Source organism: Gambusia affinis, linkage group LG05 (assembly GCF_019740435.1).
Source record: "Gambusia affinis linkage group LG05, SWU_Gaff_1.0, whole genome shotgun sequence".
Taxonomy (NCBI): domain Eukaryota; kingdom Metazoa; phylum Chordata; class Actinopteri; order Cyprinodontiformes; family Poeciliidae; genus Gambusia; species Gambusia affinis.
This window is the reverse complement of record NC_057872.1, coordinates 31,437,962-31,452,563: the sequence shown is the minus strand read 5'-3', so window position 1 is coordinate 31,452,563 and position 14,602 is coordinate 31,437,962. Positions and strand designations below refer to the sequence as shown.

Below are 14,602 nucleotides of genomic sequence, written 5' to 3'. Positions count from 1 at the left end.
AACCTGTTTCTGATAGAAAAACTTTCCACTCATTTATATTTAAACTTTTCTTATTGTCTCCTGACCATTAATCATTTAGTGTGGAAATAATAAAAAAATATTGAAACGTTGAAAGAAATCGACCTGACATCAGTCCTCACCTGTTCTCCTTTCTGCTTCTACTATAATTAATATCATTTTATATCTTCTCATCCTGAAACTACACCTGGCTCTTCTAATGATAAAAGAGTTTAGTTTATTTAGAAATTAAAACCGGTTAATTCATATTTCTATAAACTAAATGAAGACTTCACCAGAGATTCTTCACCTTCAGTATCATTCTAGCACTTCTGTAATTTTGGCTTCACAACTTTACATTTAGTCTCCAGTTGGCCAGTCAGAAATATTCCAGGAAGAATAGAGGCATATCAAAACGATATTATTGGATATTATTGGCCTGGAAAAAGCCGTTTTATAACATTATTGGAGGATCTCAGAATCTCAGAAAATATAATGGAAAAACGACACGGCGGCGTCCCGGTGACGGGTAAGTGGTTAACACTGAAGGATGTAGAGCTATAGGTCTAGATCGGTAGATCTAGACCTATAGGTCTAGAGCTTCTATGCTCCACAGATCTGGAACAAACTTCCAGAAAACTGCAAAACAGCCGAAACAGTGAGTTCCTTTAAAGCTAAAAGCTGATCAGAGTTTCTCTGAAAAGTGTCGTTCTGGGTTGCAGCTCCTGTCTGCAACCTGATGTCTGTTGTTTTCATCATGTGAAAGTTTCGCTAAATGTTGCTTAGCGCTCACGGTCCTGACGCTTTGGGAAGCAGCAGCAGGCCTGGAGGCAAACTGAGGATCTCGTCATCATCCTCCTCATCCTCTCAGCAGGGTGCATCATGGCCGCCGCACTCTGACTGATGACGGGTCGGCTGAAGCCTCAGACGTCGTTTGTCTCCCTCAGTGATGGAGAACCGCCTGGATCCCCGCCGCCGCCCGCGGGGATCCGCTCAACTTCCTGCTGACAGCAATCAGAGAGCAGCAGAAAGCTGCTGGGCTTCAGCGGCTGCAACAGGCTGCAGGCGGTAAAACCAGAAACTCACCGAGTCTGAAGACGAACCGCTGCAGAGAGCAGAGCTGCTGCTTGTTACGCCACACAGGCGCAGATAATCTGGGTTATTTAGGCTGAGAAGAAACACATTCATTCATAAATGTTGGTATCAAACTCAACATTTAATCAGCACATTTCATATTTAAGCTAAATATTTTACTTGGAACTGAATATTTAGTCGTTCCTTTTCCTCTTTTTTTGTCCAATATTTCATCTTAAAACCAAAGATGAGCTGCTTTAAAGGCGAGCTAGTTGTTTTGATCAGCGGTTCCTGCTGGAAGTGGTTCAGTGAACCCATGAGGGGATTTACATTTAAATCTGGACAGAAACGTCTGCATGAGGAAGAACCAAAGTTCTGATTAGTTGTCCTGATTACAGAGCCGATGTCCTATTTAAAGGTTTTTAATTTGGTCCTTCATCGATCGCTCAGAGGCGTTTTCAGCTGAACATCTCCACGCTGCCAGCGATTCCAGTTTCAGCTCAGAACAAACCCAGACAGGCAGGAGGACGAGAGACGGACAGGAGACCCGGGTCCAACGTGGGTCATACAGGCTAACCCTTGCTAAAACGTTTTGAGATGCTACACGCTAAAACATGGTGAGATGCTACACGCTAAAACGTTTTGAGATGCTACACGCTAAAGCTTCTTTAGATGCTAGACGCTAAATCGTTTTCAGATGCTACACGCTAAAACGTTTTCAGATGCTACACGCTAAAACATGGTGAGATGCTACACGCTAAAACGTTTTGAGATGCTACACGCTAAAACGTTTTGAGATGCTACACGCTAAAACGTTTTGAGATGCTACACGCTAAAACGTTTTGAGATGCTACACGCTAAAGCTTTTTTAGATGCTAGACGCTAAATCGTTTTCAGATGCTACACGCTAAAACGTTTTCAGATGCTACACGCTAAAACATGGTGAGATGCTACACGCTAAAACGTTTTGAGATGCTACACGCTAAAACGTTTTGAGATGCTACACGCTAAAGCTTTTTTATACGCTAGACGCTAAATCGTTTTCAGATGCTACACGCTAAAACGTTTTCAGATGCTACACGCTAAAACATGGTGAGATGCTACACGCTAAAACGTTTTGAGATGCTACACGCTAAAACGTTTTGAGATGCTACACGCTAAAACGTTTTGAGATGCTACACGCTAAAGCTTTTTTAGATGCTAGACGCTAAATCGTTTTCAGATGCTACACGCTAAAACGTTTTGAGATGCTACACGCTAAAACATGGTGAGATGCTACACGCTAAAACGTTTTGAGATGCTACACGCTAAAACGTTTTGAGATGCTACACGCTAAAACGTTTTGAGATGCTACACGCAAAAGCTTTTTAAGATGCTAGACGCTAAATCGTTTTCAGATGCTACACGCTAAAACGTTTTGAGATGCTACACGCTAAAACGTTTTGAGATGCTACACGCTAAAGCGTTTTCAGATGCTACACGCTAAAACGTTTTGAGATGCTACACGCTAAAACGTTTTGAGATGCTACACGCTAAAACGTTTTGAGATGCTACACGCTAAAACATTTTGAGATGCTACACGCTAAAACGTTTTGAGATGCTACATGCTAAAACGTTTTGAGATGCTACATGCTAAAACGTTTTGAGATGCTACACGCTAAAACGTTTCAGTGAGGCGTTGCTGTAAAGTTACACAAATGAACAATAATCTGCAATATTCAGCCTGTCAGAGAAAATACAACTCATCCATTTCTAAATGTGAGATTCAAACTAAATTACTAGGCAACCAATTAGTTAGCAAGCTGAGTATTTCACCAACTAAATATTTACCTCTAAATATTTACATTACAAGCTAAATATTTTTTATCAAGTTAAATGTTTAACCAACTAAATATTTAGACGGCAGTCTGAATATGTAATGTTAAGTTAAATATTTAGCTTGCTAACTAAATATTTTACAGATGTTACCCACAGTCATTTAACAACATCATTTATATTTAAGAGGAAAATAAATTGAATTAACGGATAAAATGTTATTTAAGAAGCATGAAGCCAAACAGAACCAGGTTCTTCTGGCTGATTTGGTTTCACTCAGTTAGTTGTTATCAGGAGGCAGAAGCAGCAGGTTTTAAAGTTTAGAACTTCCAGACAAAAAGACTCGTTTCCTGCAGACACTGACTGACTGGTTTAAAGGCCATTTGAAATCCAGCAGCAATTAAAGTCCATAAACGTCCAGAACTTTGGATGAAGCTGCTTTGCTGCGATGTGGGAAAGGCGAGCGATCGGCTCGTTAACCTTTCCTCAGAGCAGAGCCGGCGGCCGCCGCAGCTTCCAGCTCCACTCGGCTCAGAAACATCAAATATGTTAAAGAGATGCTGAATGTTGACCTTCAGGGGGAGAGGAGGTTACAGACCCATCAGCATCAAGCCTGCCTCTGTCATGAATGAATGATCAGCTGGTAATGTCTGATTGAGTTCTGTTTTTATGGATTCAACATAAAACTGAAGGAGTTTGATCTGAGCAGGATGTTTACATTCGGTGGAGGAAACAGCTTGGCTAATGCGCTAATGTGCTGCTAGCAGAGCTAATGTTTTGTTTTGTGCTTTTGCTAACTTTGAAAATGTTTAGTTTCCTCTAAATTAACTTTTCTGCATAAATTTTAGAATGTCTCTCCTTTGGCTGCCACCTTATGCTGGTGGGGGTTTGAGGCCCCAATGATCCTGGGAGCTCTGCTGTCTGGGGCTTCATGCCCCTGGTGGGGTCACTAAGGCAGACAGGTCCAGCTGAGGGACCAGATGATGGATAAAAACTTTGGACTTGGTGTTCCCTTGCCCAGATGCGGGTCACTGGGGCCCCACTCTGGAGCCAGGCCTGGAGGGGGGCGAGGGGGGGCACGACGACGAGCGTCTGGTGGCCGAGCTCAGCCCAAAGAGGAAACATGGCCCCCCCCTCCCATGGGCCCACGACCCGTGAGAGGGGCCAAAGGGGTCGGGTGCAATGTGTGATGGGTGGCGGCCGAGGGAGGGGGGAGTGGGCATACTTGTTGCTCCCCATGTCGGCACAAATGAATTTTTATAATAATTAGGGTTAGCACAGCTAACTCTTTAGCTAGCAGCTTCCCCACTGGTTACATCACATTTTAAACTGATGTCTAGGATTTCCTTGTTTCATCATCAGGGGCCTCCTGCAGACAGAAACTGTGCAGCGCCTCATATGTTACTCATATCGGCAGGTATAAAAATGAAAGTTTGCATAAATATACACAAACTTTTGACCTGCAGTGAAAATGTTCAGCAGCATCCAACTTTTTCTGTGGACAATAATAAACTACAAAGAGTCAAAACTAAATCCACTGAAATCTGATTCAGTTATTTAGAGCAGGAAGCATCAAACCCCAGGATTTATGATTTTAATATTTCAGTGTTTAAACGATGAAACTGAACCCGTTTATCCTCAGACAAGAAGCCAACAGAAAATACAGAAAATAGAAATAAAGGATGTGAAAACCTCAGTCCAACGTCAACAATCATGTTGCTCAGTTTGAGTCTCATAAAGATGAAACTCCTGGTCTGAATGAATCTATTTATTGTCCCTAAAGAGAAACCAGGGCTGATCAGACAGTTTGATTATTGATCAGGTGTGGAGACAATCACAGGTCCATCAGTAGCTGCATCCAGGTGAGCCGCTACCTGAGGAGAACATGGAGCCATTGATCAGAGATCAGATTGATCAGATTGATCTGCTGGTTTATCAGCGTTTAGATTCATTCAGACTGATCATCCTGGAGCTCTGAGCAGAACTTACAGCTGGACCGGTACCGGTACCGGACAGAAATCATCTAGTGTTTAGAATAATCCTCCACATTCCCACTCAGAGACTCTCTGACTTTCTGTCTTTGAATCCGGCTGAACGTTCTGCTGCTCCAACAGAATCTCTTCATTTTACATTTTTTCTTCTTTAAAATGCATTTTTATTTTTGTGAGGGGACATTATGTGTCTTCAAAGCACCTTTTCAATAAAATATAGAATTATTATAAATACTGCCACAAACAAGGCCGTTGCCATGGTTACGGCTTCACCTGGCGGCAGACTTCCTGGTATCTATACCAGTTTACATCAATATGTATTTCTGGAGGCGACAGGCGGAGCAGCAGCTGCTCTGTTTCCCCAAATCAGGAAGAATAAAGGAAACGTGCGCGGCCACGTGCGCGTGCACAGCTTTATGCATCCGATTTGTTTTGTGTGCTGCACTTTAATACATTTTTGCGTACGCCAAGTTTTATTGTGAAAACCGCGCTGTGTTTTATGAAGTTCCTGGATATTGTCAGATTTGAAAACGTCGGCGCTCCAGTTTGGCTCTGGTTCCGTTTTTCTGGTTGAGTTTCTGTTTCCTGGTGTTTCTTTGGTCAGATGGGTGGAGGTGTTTCTGCAGGTCGACTCCCTGCAGCAGATCAGTTATTGTGTTATTGATCTCCATCTCTGCTCTGTGTTGGAGCGGACCGGAGCGTCTGGCTCCGCCTGAAACTCAAACATGGATCTGCAGATGGAAAGCTGCAGCGGAGCGTGAAGAAGATGAAGCGCCGCTCTCTGAGCTGATGCAGCTATCACAGAAAATATTAAAGATCTGCTGCTCTCTGAACCTGCTTTATAAAAACTGGACCTGGATGTGAAATGTTTGTTTATTGCAGCTTTTCATCCTTCATCTGCAGATGATGAAGGCAGAGAGTTTCTGCGCATTTCAGACTCTTTCTGTGCAGAATCTGCTTCATATTTTCAGGTTTTTGCTTCTTTAACAAGGAAATTTTAAGTGTAGCATTTGTATGAAAACGAGGCCGTGTGGAACGAAGTGTAACGTTTATTAAAGCAGATCTTTGACCTGAACGATGCTTCAGGTTGGACAGGACAGCAGAAAACTAAACGGAGTGAAAACTAAACTGGATGAAAACTAAACGGAGTGAATTGTCTTGTTGGCTTCAGAAGCTGTTTCTGCTCTCCTGAGGAACGAGGGAACTAATTGTTGAAATGTTTTTATGACATGTCACTCAGTCCAGGACGTTGACAAACTTCCTGAGGCGAGTTATCTTTATGTCATTCTGAGGTTGGTGATGTCATTCTGAGGTTGGTGATGTCATTCTGAGGTTGGTGATGTCATCCCTCCGAAGGCTTCAGGATGTTCGTTTGTCTCTTTCAACAGAAAAACGTGTTTGATGTGAAACTGGAAGCTCAGCTGCAGAACGAGGCGTCTTGATTGTTTCCGTGGGAACCGGACGTCCGTCACGCTGCGTGGAGCTCAGCGGCCGGAGAGACGCTCCACTCTGCCAGAGGTTGAGGGTTTAAATCCCCTGGGTCTGTCTGCATGAGAGGTTCAGCTGAGCCACAGACGGACCGGGGCGGAACAGAACCAACATGGCGGTGTCTCATCACCAGTGTTGGCATAGTTACTTTGAAAAAGTAACTTTAATCGGACTACTGATTAGTCCTTGAAAAAGTAACTTAGTTATATTAAAAGTAACTTTTTAGTTACTTTCAGCAGCTGCTAACAACAACGCTCTGCCTCCTGTGAAAATCATATTGATCTTTGCCAAAACTTAATTGTCAGCTATTTTATAATGGTAACATCAACAATGTGTCTCCACTGATAAGGTTGAACTGAAGAGGAGATTGTAGAAAAATAAAAAACGTGAGTAATTTGTGTGGTCCAAGTGTTGTTTGGAAAACTCTAAGAAGGATTTTAAAGCCCCCCCCCTAAATCCCCCCAGCCTCCAGGTTCTGTGTTACGGTCCTGCGTTTGGTGTCAAAGCTCTGCGCCCAGATCTCCTCCTGCAGCTCCACAACTCAGATGGCTTCACAGATTTGTGACACTTATCTTAATATTAATCATTATAAAGGTGTTAAGTTGCCATTATAACTATTGCCAACTACGGACACGTTTATTCGCGGCTGTTTTCACGTTTATTGCGCTGTTCATATTGGTCTCGATGTTTGCAGTTTTCTGGAGCGCAACGCGAAACTCGACGTCATTCAGAGGTAATACATTAACTTGACATTAACAAAGACACAGCGGGACGGATCATCCGGGAAATGATGGACAGGGAAAGACTGACTAAAACTACCTTCATGACGGACAAATTCTGGGATTTATTATGAGTCTCTGATTATTTCCAAGTCCAAATGAGCAACTTCACGTTCAAAAACGAGCCCAAAAAGGCGCAACCAGCAACTCATTAAATTTGCAAGCGACTTAAAAAAATGAAGCCCAAAGCCGCTTGTAATAATCGGACTTGGCGACAGAAACTGAAAATAGTTCCAGTTTTTCCACCAACAAAATCTCCCTCCATTGTTTACATTTCTGTCGCATAGAGACGTCGGTCACTCGACAAGACGAGTAGAGGAAATACGATTACGGTAAATAACAAAAGAAGATAGTAACGCACAGTGATTTTCATAAGTAATAGTAGTCTGACTACTGGATTTGAAATAGCAACGCGTTAGATTACTGGTTACTGAAAAAAGTGGTCCGACGTCAGTAACGCGTTACAAATTAACGCGTTACTGACATCACTGCTCATCACTTTGTATCAGAACCAAACAGAGTTTGATCCACACTAAACAGACCAATCAGCTCATCCTGACAGAATCCCGTCAGAATGCATAATCTACCAAACAGCGACCTCTGACCTCTGGTCATCCTGGAGGATCAGTTTCCACCCTTCAGCTGTCAGACTGCTGAACTCAAGCTGCACCAAATGCAGCTTCACCTCTTAGATTATTCACTCATAACTACAGAAATATCACGTAAAATTACTTTATTGTTTATTTGTGTGTTTATTTATTTAGTTAGTTTTTGTAGTACATTTCTTAATCTGACGGTAAACGATCCTCGAATCTTTCCAGTTGGACCAAAGAGGCGGAGCTTAAAACCTTCAGAGCATCAGAACCCAGCAGACCTCGGGTTCCTCAGCGGACCGTTCTGTTGGGAGTCGGATCCGCTGATTCTGCTCACATCAGTCTGATGGTTTTCAGCAGCAGCATCGTTCTTCACTGGGAGGTTTGGAGCGGTTCTGGCGGGACGCAGCAGCTGCTCAGCCATGCAGAGAAATCCCTTCCCAGACATCTGGATCCGTCCCGGTTTTTCCCTCCTGGAGAGGACCGGTTCCCTGAGGGCCGCCGGCCGCCGAGGACAGAAACCATCAGAGACGTTTCACACACCAACGAGCAGAAACACACAGCAGCTGCTCCTCAGCTTCACACTGTTAAAGCTTCCTGATCTCCCAGCATGCATCTGGACAACGGATGAACGCTGCGTATTCATGTTGCCTGAGAAAGAAAACCAGCAGGAAGAGAAATGACATTGAAATCTGAGATCATTTCTACAGCAAACAGAGACGCTCACATCAAGAACCATCTGCTGGGAAGAAAACTAAAAAGACTCCAGATGGTTTCCCCGAGTCCAGTAGAATCGGTTCTACTGGAGCCAGAAATTCTAGTAGAACAGAGGTGGGAAATATTTACAGCAAATTAAACTAATACAGCACTAATCTTAACTCATTTTAGCATGAATACAGTCCGGTTCAACGAGACTCCGGTCCGCTTCAACGAGACTCCGGTCCGCTTCAACGAGAATCCGGTCCGCTTCAGAGAGACTCCGGTCCGGTTCAACGAGGCTCCGGTCCGGTTCAACGAGGCTCCGGTCCGCTTCAACGAGAATCCGGTCCGCTTCAGAGAGACTCCGGTCCGCTTCAACGAGACTCCGGTCCGCTTCAACGAGACTCCGGTCCGCTTCAGAGAGACTCCGGTCCGCTTCAACGAGACTCCGGTCCGCTTCAACGAGACTCCGGTCCGCTTCAACGAGACTCCGGTCCGCTTCAGAGAGACTCAGTCCGCTTCTTGAGACTCAGTCCGCTTCGAGACTCGTCCGCTTCAACGAGACTCCGGTCCGCTTCAACGAGACTCCGGTCCGCTTCAACGAGAATCCGGTCCGCTTCAGAGAGACTCCGGTCCGGTTCAACGAGGCTCCGGTCCGGTTCAACGAGGCTCCGGTCCGGTTCAACGAGGCTCCGGTCCGCTTCAACGAGAATCCGGTCCGCTTCAGAGAGACTCCGGTCCGCTTCAACGAGACTCCGGTCCGCTTCAACGAGACTCCGGTCCGCTTCAGAGAGACTCCGGTCCGCTTCAACGAGACTCCGGTCCGCTTCAACGAGACTCCGGTCCGCTTCAACGAGACTCCGGTCCGCTTCAGAGAGACTCCGGTCCGCTTCAACGAGACTCCGGTCCGCTTCAACGAGACTCCGGTCCGCTTCAACGAGAATCCGGTCCGCTTTAATGTGACTGTTTATGTCATAGGTTTGTGGTTCATTTTTATCCTAAAGAAAAAGATATAAATCTTCAAATATTTCATAACGAGATATTAACACATGGAAATCAGCTGGTTGTCTGGAGTCCAGACCCGTCTAGTTCTGGTTCTGGAGGTGGGATGATCTCTGCTGCCTTTTTTTATTCTCCTTTTCTCCAAACATTTCCTGGTTTCTGGTCCTGAAGTGTGGAGCAGCATCCCGTCTCTCCTCAGGAAGTGCAGCCAGGATTTGTCCCACAGTCTGTTTTTCTCCGTTTCTCCTCCGCTCCCCTCTCAGCTTTCTGTCGCTGCCATAAGCAGAGACAAATAGCTTTAATCTCTGCCAGCTCCCCCCACCAGACACACACTATATTGGACTCAGCGCTTCGGATATAAATTGGCTGTAATCGTCCCGGGATGCAGAGCTGCTGCCGACAGAAAAATGGATGTGAGTGGTTTGGCTGAAGGCCGAGCGTCTCTGGTTCTGTTGCTGATGGTGCTCAGCGCCGGATCCTGAGCAGGAAAGAAAGTTCAGTTAGTTCACTAACAGAACCACTGGAAGTTTATGATTAACATTGAAATGGAATCCAAACTGAACCTTTCATTACAGTCTGTCGACTTAGACTTCCATAAATTAATAAAAAATAAAGAAAAACATATTTCAGAAGGTTTTATTGTATTGATTTTGAATAAGCAATTTATGGATAAACTTCTAGTATTTAAAGATGAATCAAAACACACAGATCTATGGAGAGTGACCAGTTTTAATAAGTCAATGACACATTTATTATTATTTCATCAATAATTTATTGTCATTTGGCACTTTTCATTCTCCATACGGGTCAGGACTGGAGCAGCAGTTTATTAAGGTTTCAAAATCTAAATTTTTGTAAGAACAAGCCAGTTAATCCACAGATTGGGCAGGTTAACCAGCAGTAAGGGCAGCATTACACTTATTTTAACCTCTCTCTCTCTCTCTCTCTCTCTCTCTATATATATATATATGTATATATATATATATATATATATATATATATATATATATATATATATATATATATATATATATATATATATATATATATATATATATATATATATATATATATATAAAACTTTTTTTAAATTCTTCAGCCCTACATTATAAAATATAAAACATTAAATTTCACTGTTTCTCTAACTTGGTCTAAATTCACATTTGGCATAAAGTTCTGTTAACATTGGAGGTTTTACTGTCTGCAGGTTTTACTGGAAACTGACAGATCTGGCAACCATCCCTGAAGGCGCCATGTTTGTTATTTGTGAGCGTGAGGCCATATAAATACGGCGGAGCTGCTACGTGATTGTTTAAAAAACCTGGCTGCAGGCAGCGGCAGTCTGATATTCTGAAACTGGGATAAAAATGATTTTTTTTTCTGATCTCCTGAAGCGCCGAATCTGCCTGGTCGCCTAAAAGACTCAAATCTTTTTGAGTCCGACTGGAATCGTTGTCCTCTCGGCTAGAGAGGGCTGGCAGGTCGCGTTTGAAATCGCAGCGTTTATTATTCGGTTAGTAATTTTTTTGAAACCTTTTTTTTTCTTCATGAAGTTGTGGAAGCCATTTTTGTGCAACAGAACAGAACAGAAGAGGAGCGACCATGGCGTCTCAGCTGCTGTTTGTTTGGCTGCTGGCGTCCCTGAAGTATCTGAGGACAAAAATGTTGTTTGGAAGAGCAGCAGATCGATTATTGGTATTAAGGGGATCTATAATCAAGCTGAGGATCCTTCAAGCTGCCTGGGGGATCTACCTGACCCAGAGGTAGGTTAAGAGCTGCTACGGGTTTGATGCTAAGCTAATGGACCTTACCAAGCTCCGCCCACAACCGACCCACGTGACCGCAAGTCTCACAAACAAAGCCTGGCGCCTTGTTTCTATGGAAACATGACTCCATTAGTGCTTCATTTCTACCGAATTTTCACAATATATCAGCTACTAGAATGGACAGAGGAAATAACAAGTTCATGTCATCAACTGGGAGGAGGTTACTGGTTTCTCAGTCACAAACTGGTTCAAACCTGAGGCCAGCAGCTGTCAGTCAGTTATGGTAGATCTGAACTTTGACCTCAATATGAGAAGCTACAGACTAATAGGAGGAACCAAAGAGCTCTGTAAAGGTAAAGGAAAATCTTCTGAAGCTGGAATATAATTCATTTAATCTCACATAATTATCGCAGTAGAAGCTGTTTGTTTGTTAAAATTTTATGAAATCTATTTGTTTTATGTGATGTTTGTTGTGAATGATGTAAACTCACAAAGGAACGAGGTAATTAGTCCAACTTTTAGAAACTACAGCGGCTGTAATGAGCCACAGCAAAGGTAAACAAAGATAAAATAACCCGAACAGGTGATCAACTCAGAACCACTCCTACCTTTTTACTCTCTCTCTCTTTGTAGTTTAAACACACCTGTTACCATGGCAACCGCCTGCGCCACAAGACGAGTAAAGATTACGTTAAAAACAAAACATTCAGTCCGTTACCATATCAAGTTTATTTCTGGATTATTAATCGTTGGTTCCCTGAACACAGCGATGGTTGATTGACCAGCTGTACTTGGTGCTAGAGAGGCTAACAGGAGGAACAGTTTAGTCCAAAACCTTTTCTACTAAAATAAAATCTTCAGTGTGAGTCAGATACACGTTGCATATTGATCTGTTTAGCTAACATAAGACTGTAGCAGACAGGCTACAAGGTGTAGAAGTTGTATCAGTGCTGCTATTATGCTGTACTTAGCTAACAGGAAGCCTGTTTGTGAGACGGCCAATCACGTGATCACATAGATTGGGCATCAGCCAATGAAAATGGGCATCAGCCATGGACCTTACCCTGTGGTAAGGTTCATATTCTTAAGGCCTGAGCTGGTTTGCTGGTTTGGTTTCTGCTGAGAGTTGAGCTGAGAAAGATTCTGCTGCTGTAAATCTTTCAGTCTTTTGGGCTTTTTGTGCCGTTCCTGCTGTGGTCATGTGACCTGCGGAGTTTTAGCTGTAACCATGTTGGAATCTGAAGTTCATAGTTGATGGGAAAGAAAAATGGCTGCCAAGGATTTGGCGAATAGTTTAGAGGCTGCAGGAAGTGATTCGGTTTAGGCTTCCTAAGTATCACTATAATAAACCTCAGTAATATCCCTACATATCATTAGTGATGATCAGCGCCCCCTGCTGGAGAAATATGTAACTACATGGAGAGATTCAGGAAGGTGAAGGCGCGTTTTCAGATAAAGAGCTGCACAGGAGGAAACGTTTCAGGTTATTTATTTAGCACTAGTTCACAACAACTATCAGAAAAGTAATTTAATTCAATCACATTAATTTCAAACAGAGGCTCCAGCCACGTGATTGGTCCGCTCTCCTGGCCCTAAATGCATAAACTATAAACTTATTATAAATGTGTCTTTTAGGAATAACTCTTCTGAGCAACAGAGACGCTTTCAATCATGATTTCTCAGAGGGTTGATGTGAGGAATAGAAAAAAGAAATTAAGGCTTTTTTTCTTTCTGAAAACAAACAAGCAACACTTTTTATTAAGATATTATTAGAAAATGATTTGAAAACAACAATAATATTGTTTCTTAATAACTTGTGGAATGATCTGTTGTTGCATAATAAATGCAGAAGTTATTGTGATAAATAAACATTTCCAATAATACCATTCTGAAGGATGAACTTTAAACTGCAATGAACACGAAACACTGGAAGACATCATAAATAAAATCAATAAAATGGATTCCTGAAGCAGCAGACTGAATTCAGGTTCTGGTAGAAAGACCAAATGATTGAGCTTGTTTTAATGTATTTTGTGATTAACTGATTTATTGTGACAGCTCTGATCAAATACCTGTGATCAGTGACTTCCTGTTAGGATTTTCCTCCCTCCAGCTTCGTTCTTCACGCTCCGCCGCTTTTTATCTGCTGAAAATAATTCGTCTGTAAAGGCGTTTCAGTTCCTCTGAATGTGAGAGCAGTGGGCGTTTCATCATGCGTCCTGCAGCAGCTTGATGCAATCGGACCGCGGCGCCGTCGGTAACGAGCAGAGCGGGTCGGCGCCGCAGATCTGACATCAGGCGGCTGAAAACCACCTCACCTGCTCAGGTTGGAGGATAACAAAAAACTGCAGAGATAAATTAAATCTGGGAGGAAAAACATCCTGGATATTTAACAGCCAGAATGACGAAGGACATCGTGGAAAAATGTCAAGTTTATTATGCAAACGTGATTTCAAGTCTGGAAATTTGAGAAACATAAAAATGAATAATAGGGGAGGGTTAGCTGCTTGCTAGCACCATGTTAGCAGTGTGTTAGCTGCTTGCTAGCACCATGTTAGCAGTGTGTTAGCTGCTTGCTAGCACCATGTTAGCAGTGTGTTAGCTGCTTGTTAGCACCATGTTAGCTGCTTGCTAGCACCATGTTAGCAGTGTGTTAGCTGCTTGCTAGCACCATGTTAGCTGCTTGTTAGCACCATGTTAGCTGCTTGCTAGCACCATGTTAGCTGCTTGTTAGCACCATGTTAGCTGCTTGCTAGCACCATGTTAGCAGTGTGTTAGCTGCTTGTTAGCAGCCTTTTAGCACCATGTCAGCAGCAGGTTGTCACAACGCCGAGCCGTTCACACTTCATCACCCAGACGACGGGAACGACGTTGCCTTGCTGGAGAAAAGTTAAAGATGAACCTGGATGATTAAATTTGCTCTTGCTCCTAACCCTGCACTGATATGGCTGGGGGTCAAAGGTCGGAGACCTGGTGGAGGGACATGTCATTCTGTTGAGGTGTTTATCAGCCATGTTGAGCCGCTAGCGAAGGTTAGCGGATCATTCAGGGCCAATCTGGGCCAGCAGCAGAGCATTCTGGGATTGTTTAGGGAGGGGGATTATCGTTCATTGTGCTGTAAAGGCTCTGACTGAGAAACAAACCACGACTGGGAGGCTGCTGATCCGCTGAAGGAGAAATCAGAAAAAACTGTTTATTCAGATTTCTGCTTCTGTTATCCTGATGTTGTTTCTCTAAAGGTTCATTCTGGTTCATATCAGATGTTTAAAGCTGAAGAAGCTGCAGAGTTACCAGGCAGAAACCCCACCAGCTGATAACTGCAGGAAAAACACCGATAGAATCGGCACAACTGGCCTCTTCAGTGCATTAATGCTGCGTTTAACCAGCTGGTTTGTTTT

General features: G+C 43.3%; 1 protein-coding gene across 1 annotated transcript; it reads right to left on the bottom strand.

Annotated features, from left to right (window-relative positions):
- Positions 1–8,936: 8,936 nt before the first annotated feature.
- Positions 8,937–9,993, bottom strand: LOC122831511. Its single transcript, XM_044117738.1, has 2 exons — positions 9,518–9,993; positions 8,937–9,434 (listed from the first exon to the last, which is right to left on the bottom strand). Exons 1-2 carry the CDS (start codon positions 9,620–9,622, stop codon positions 8,937–8,939), a joined length of 603 nt encoding a protein of 200 aa, XP_043973673.1. The 5' UTR covers positions 9,623–9,993.
- Positions 9,994–14,602: the final 4,609 nt, after the last annotated feature.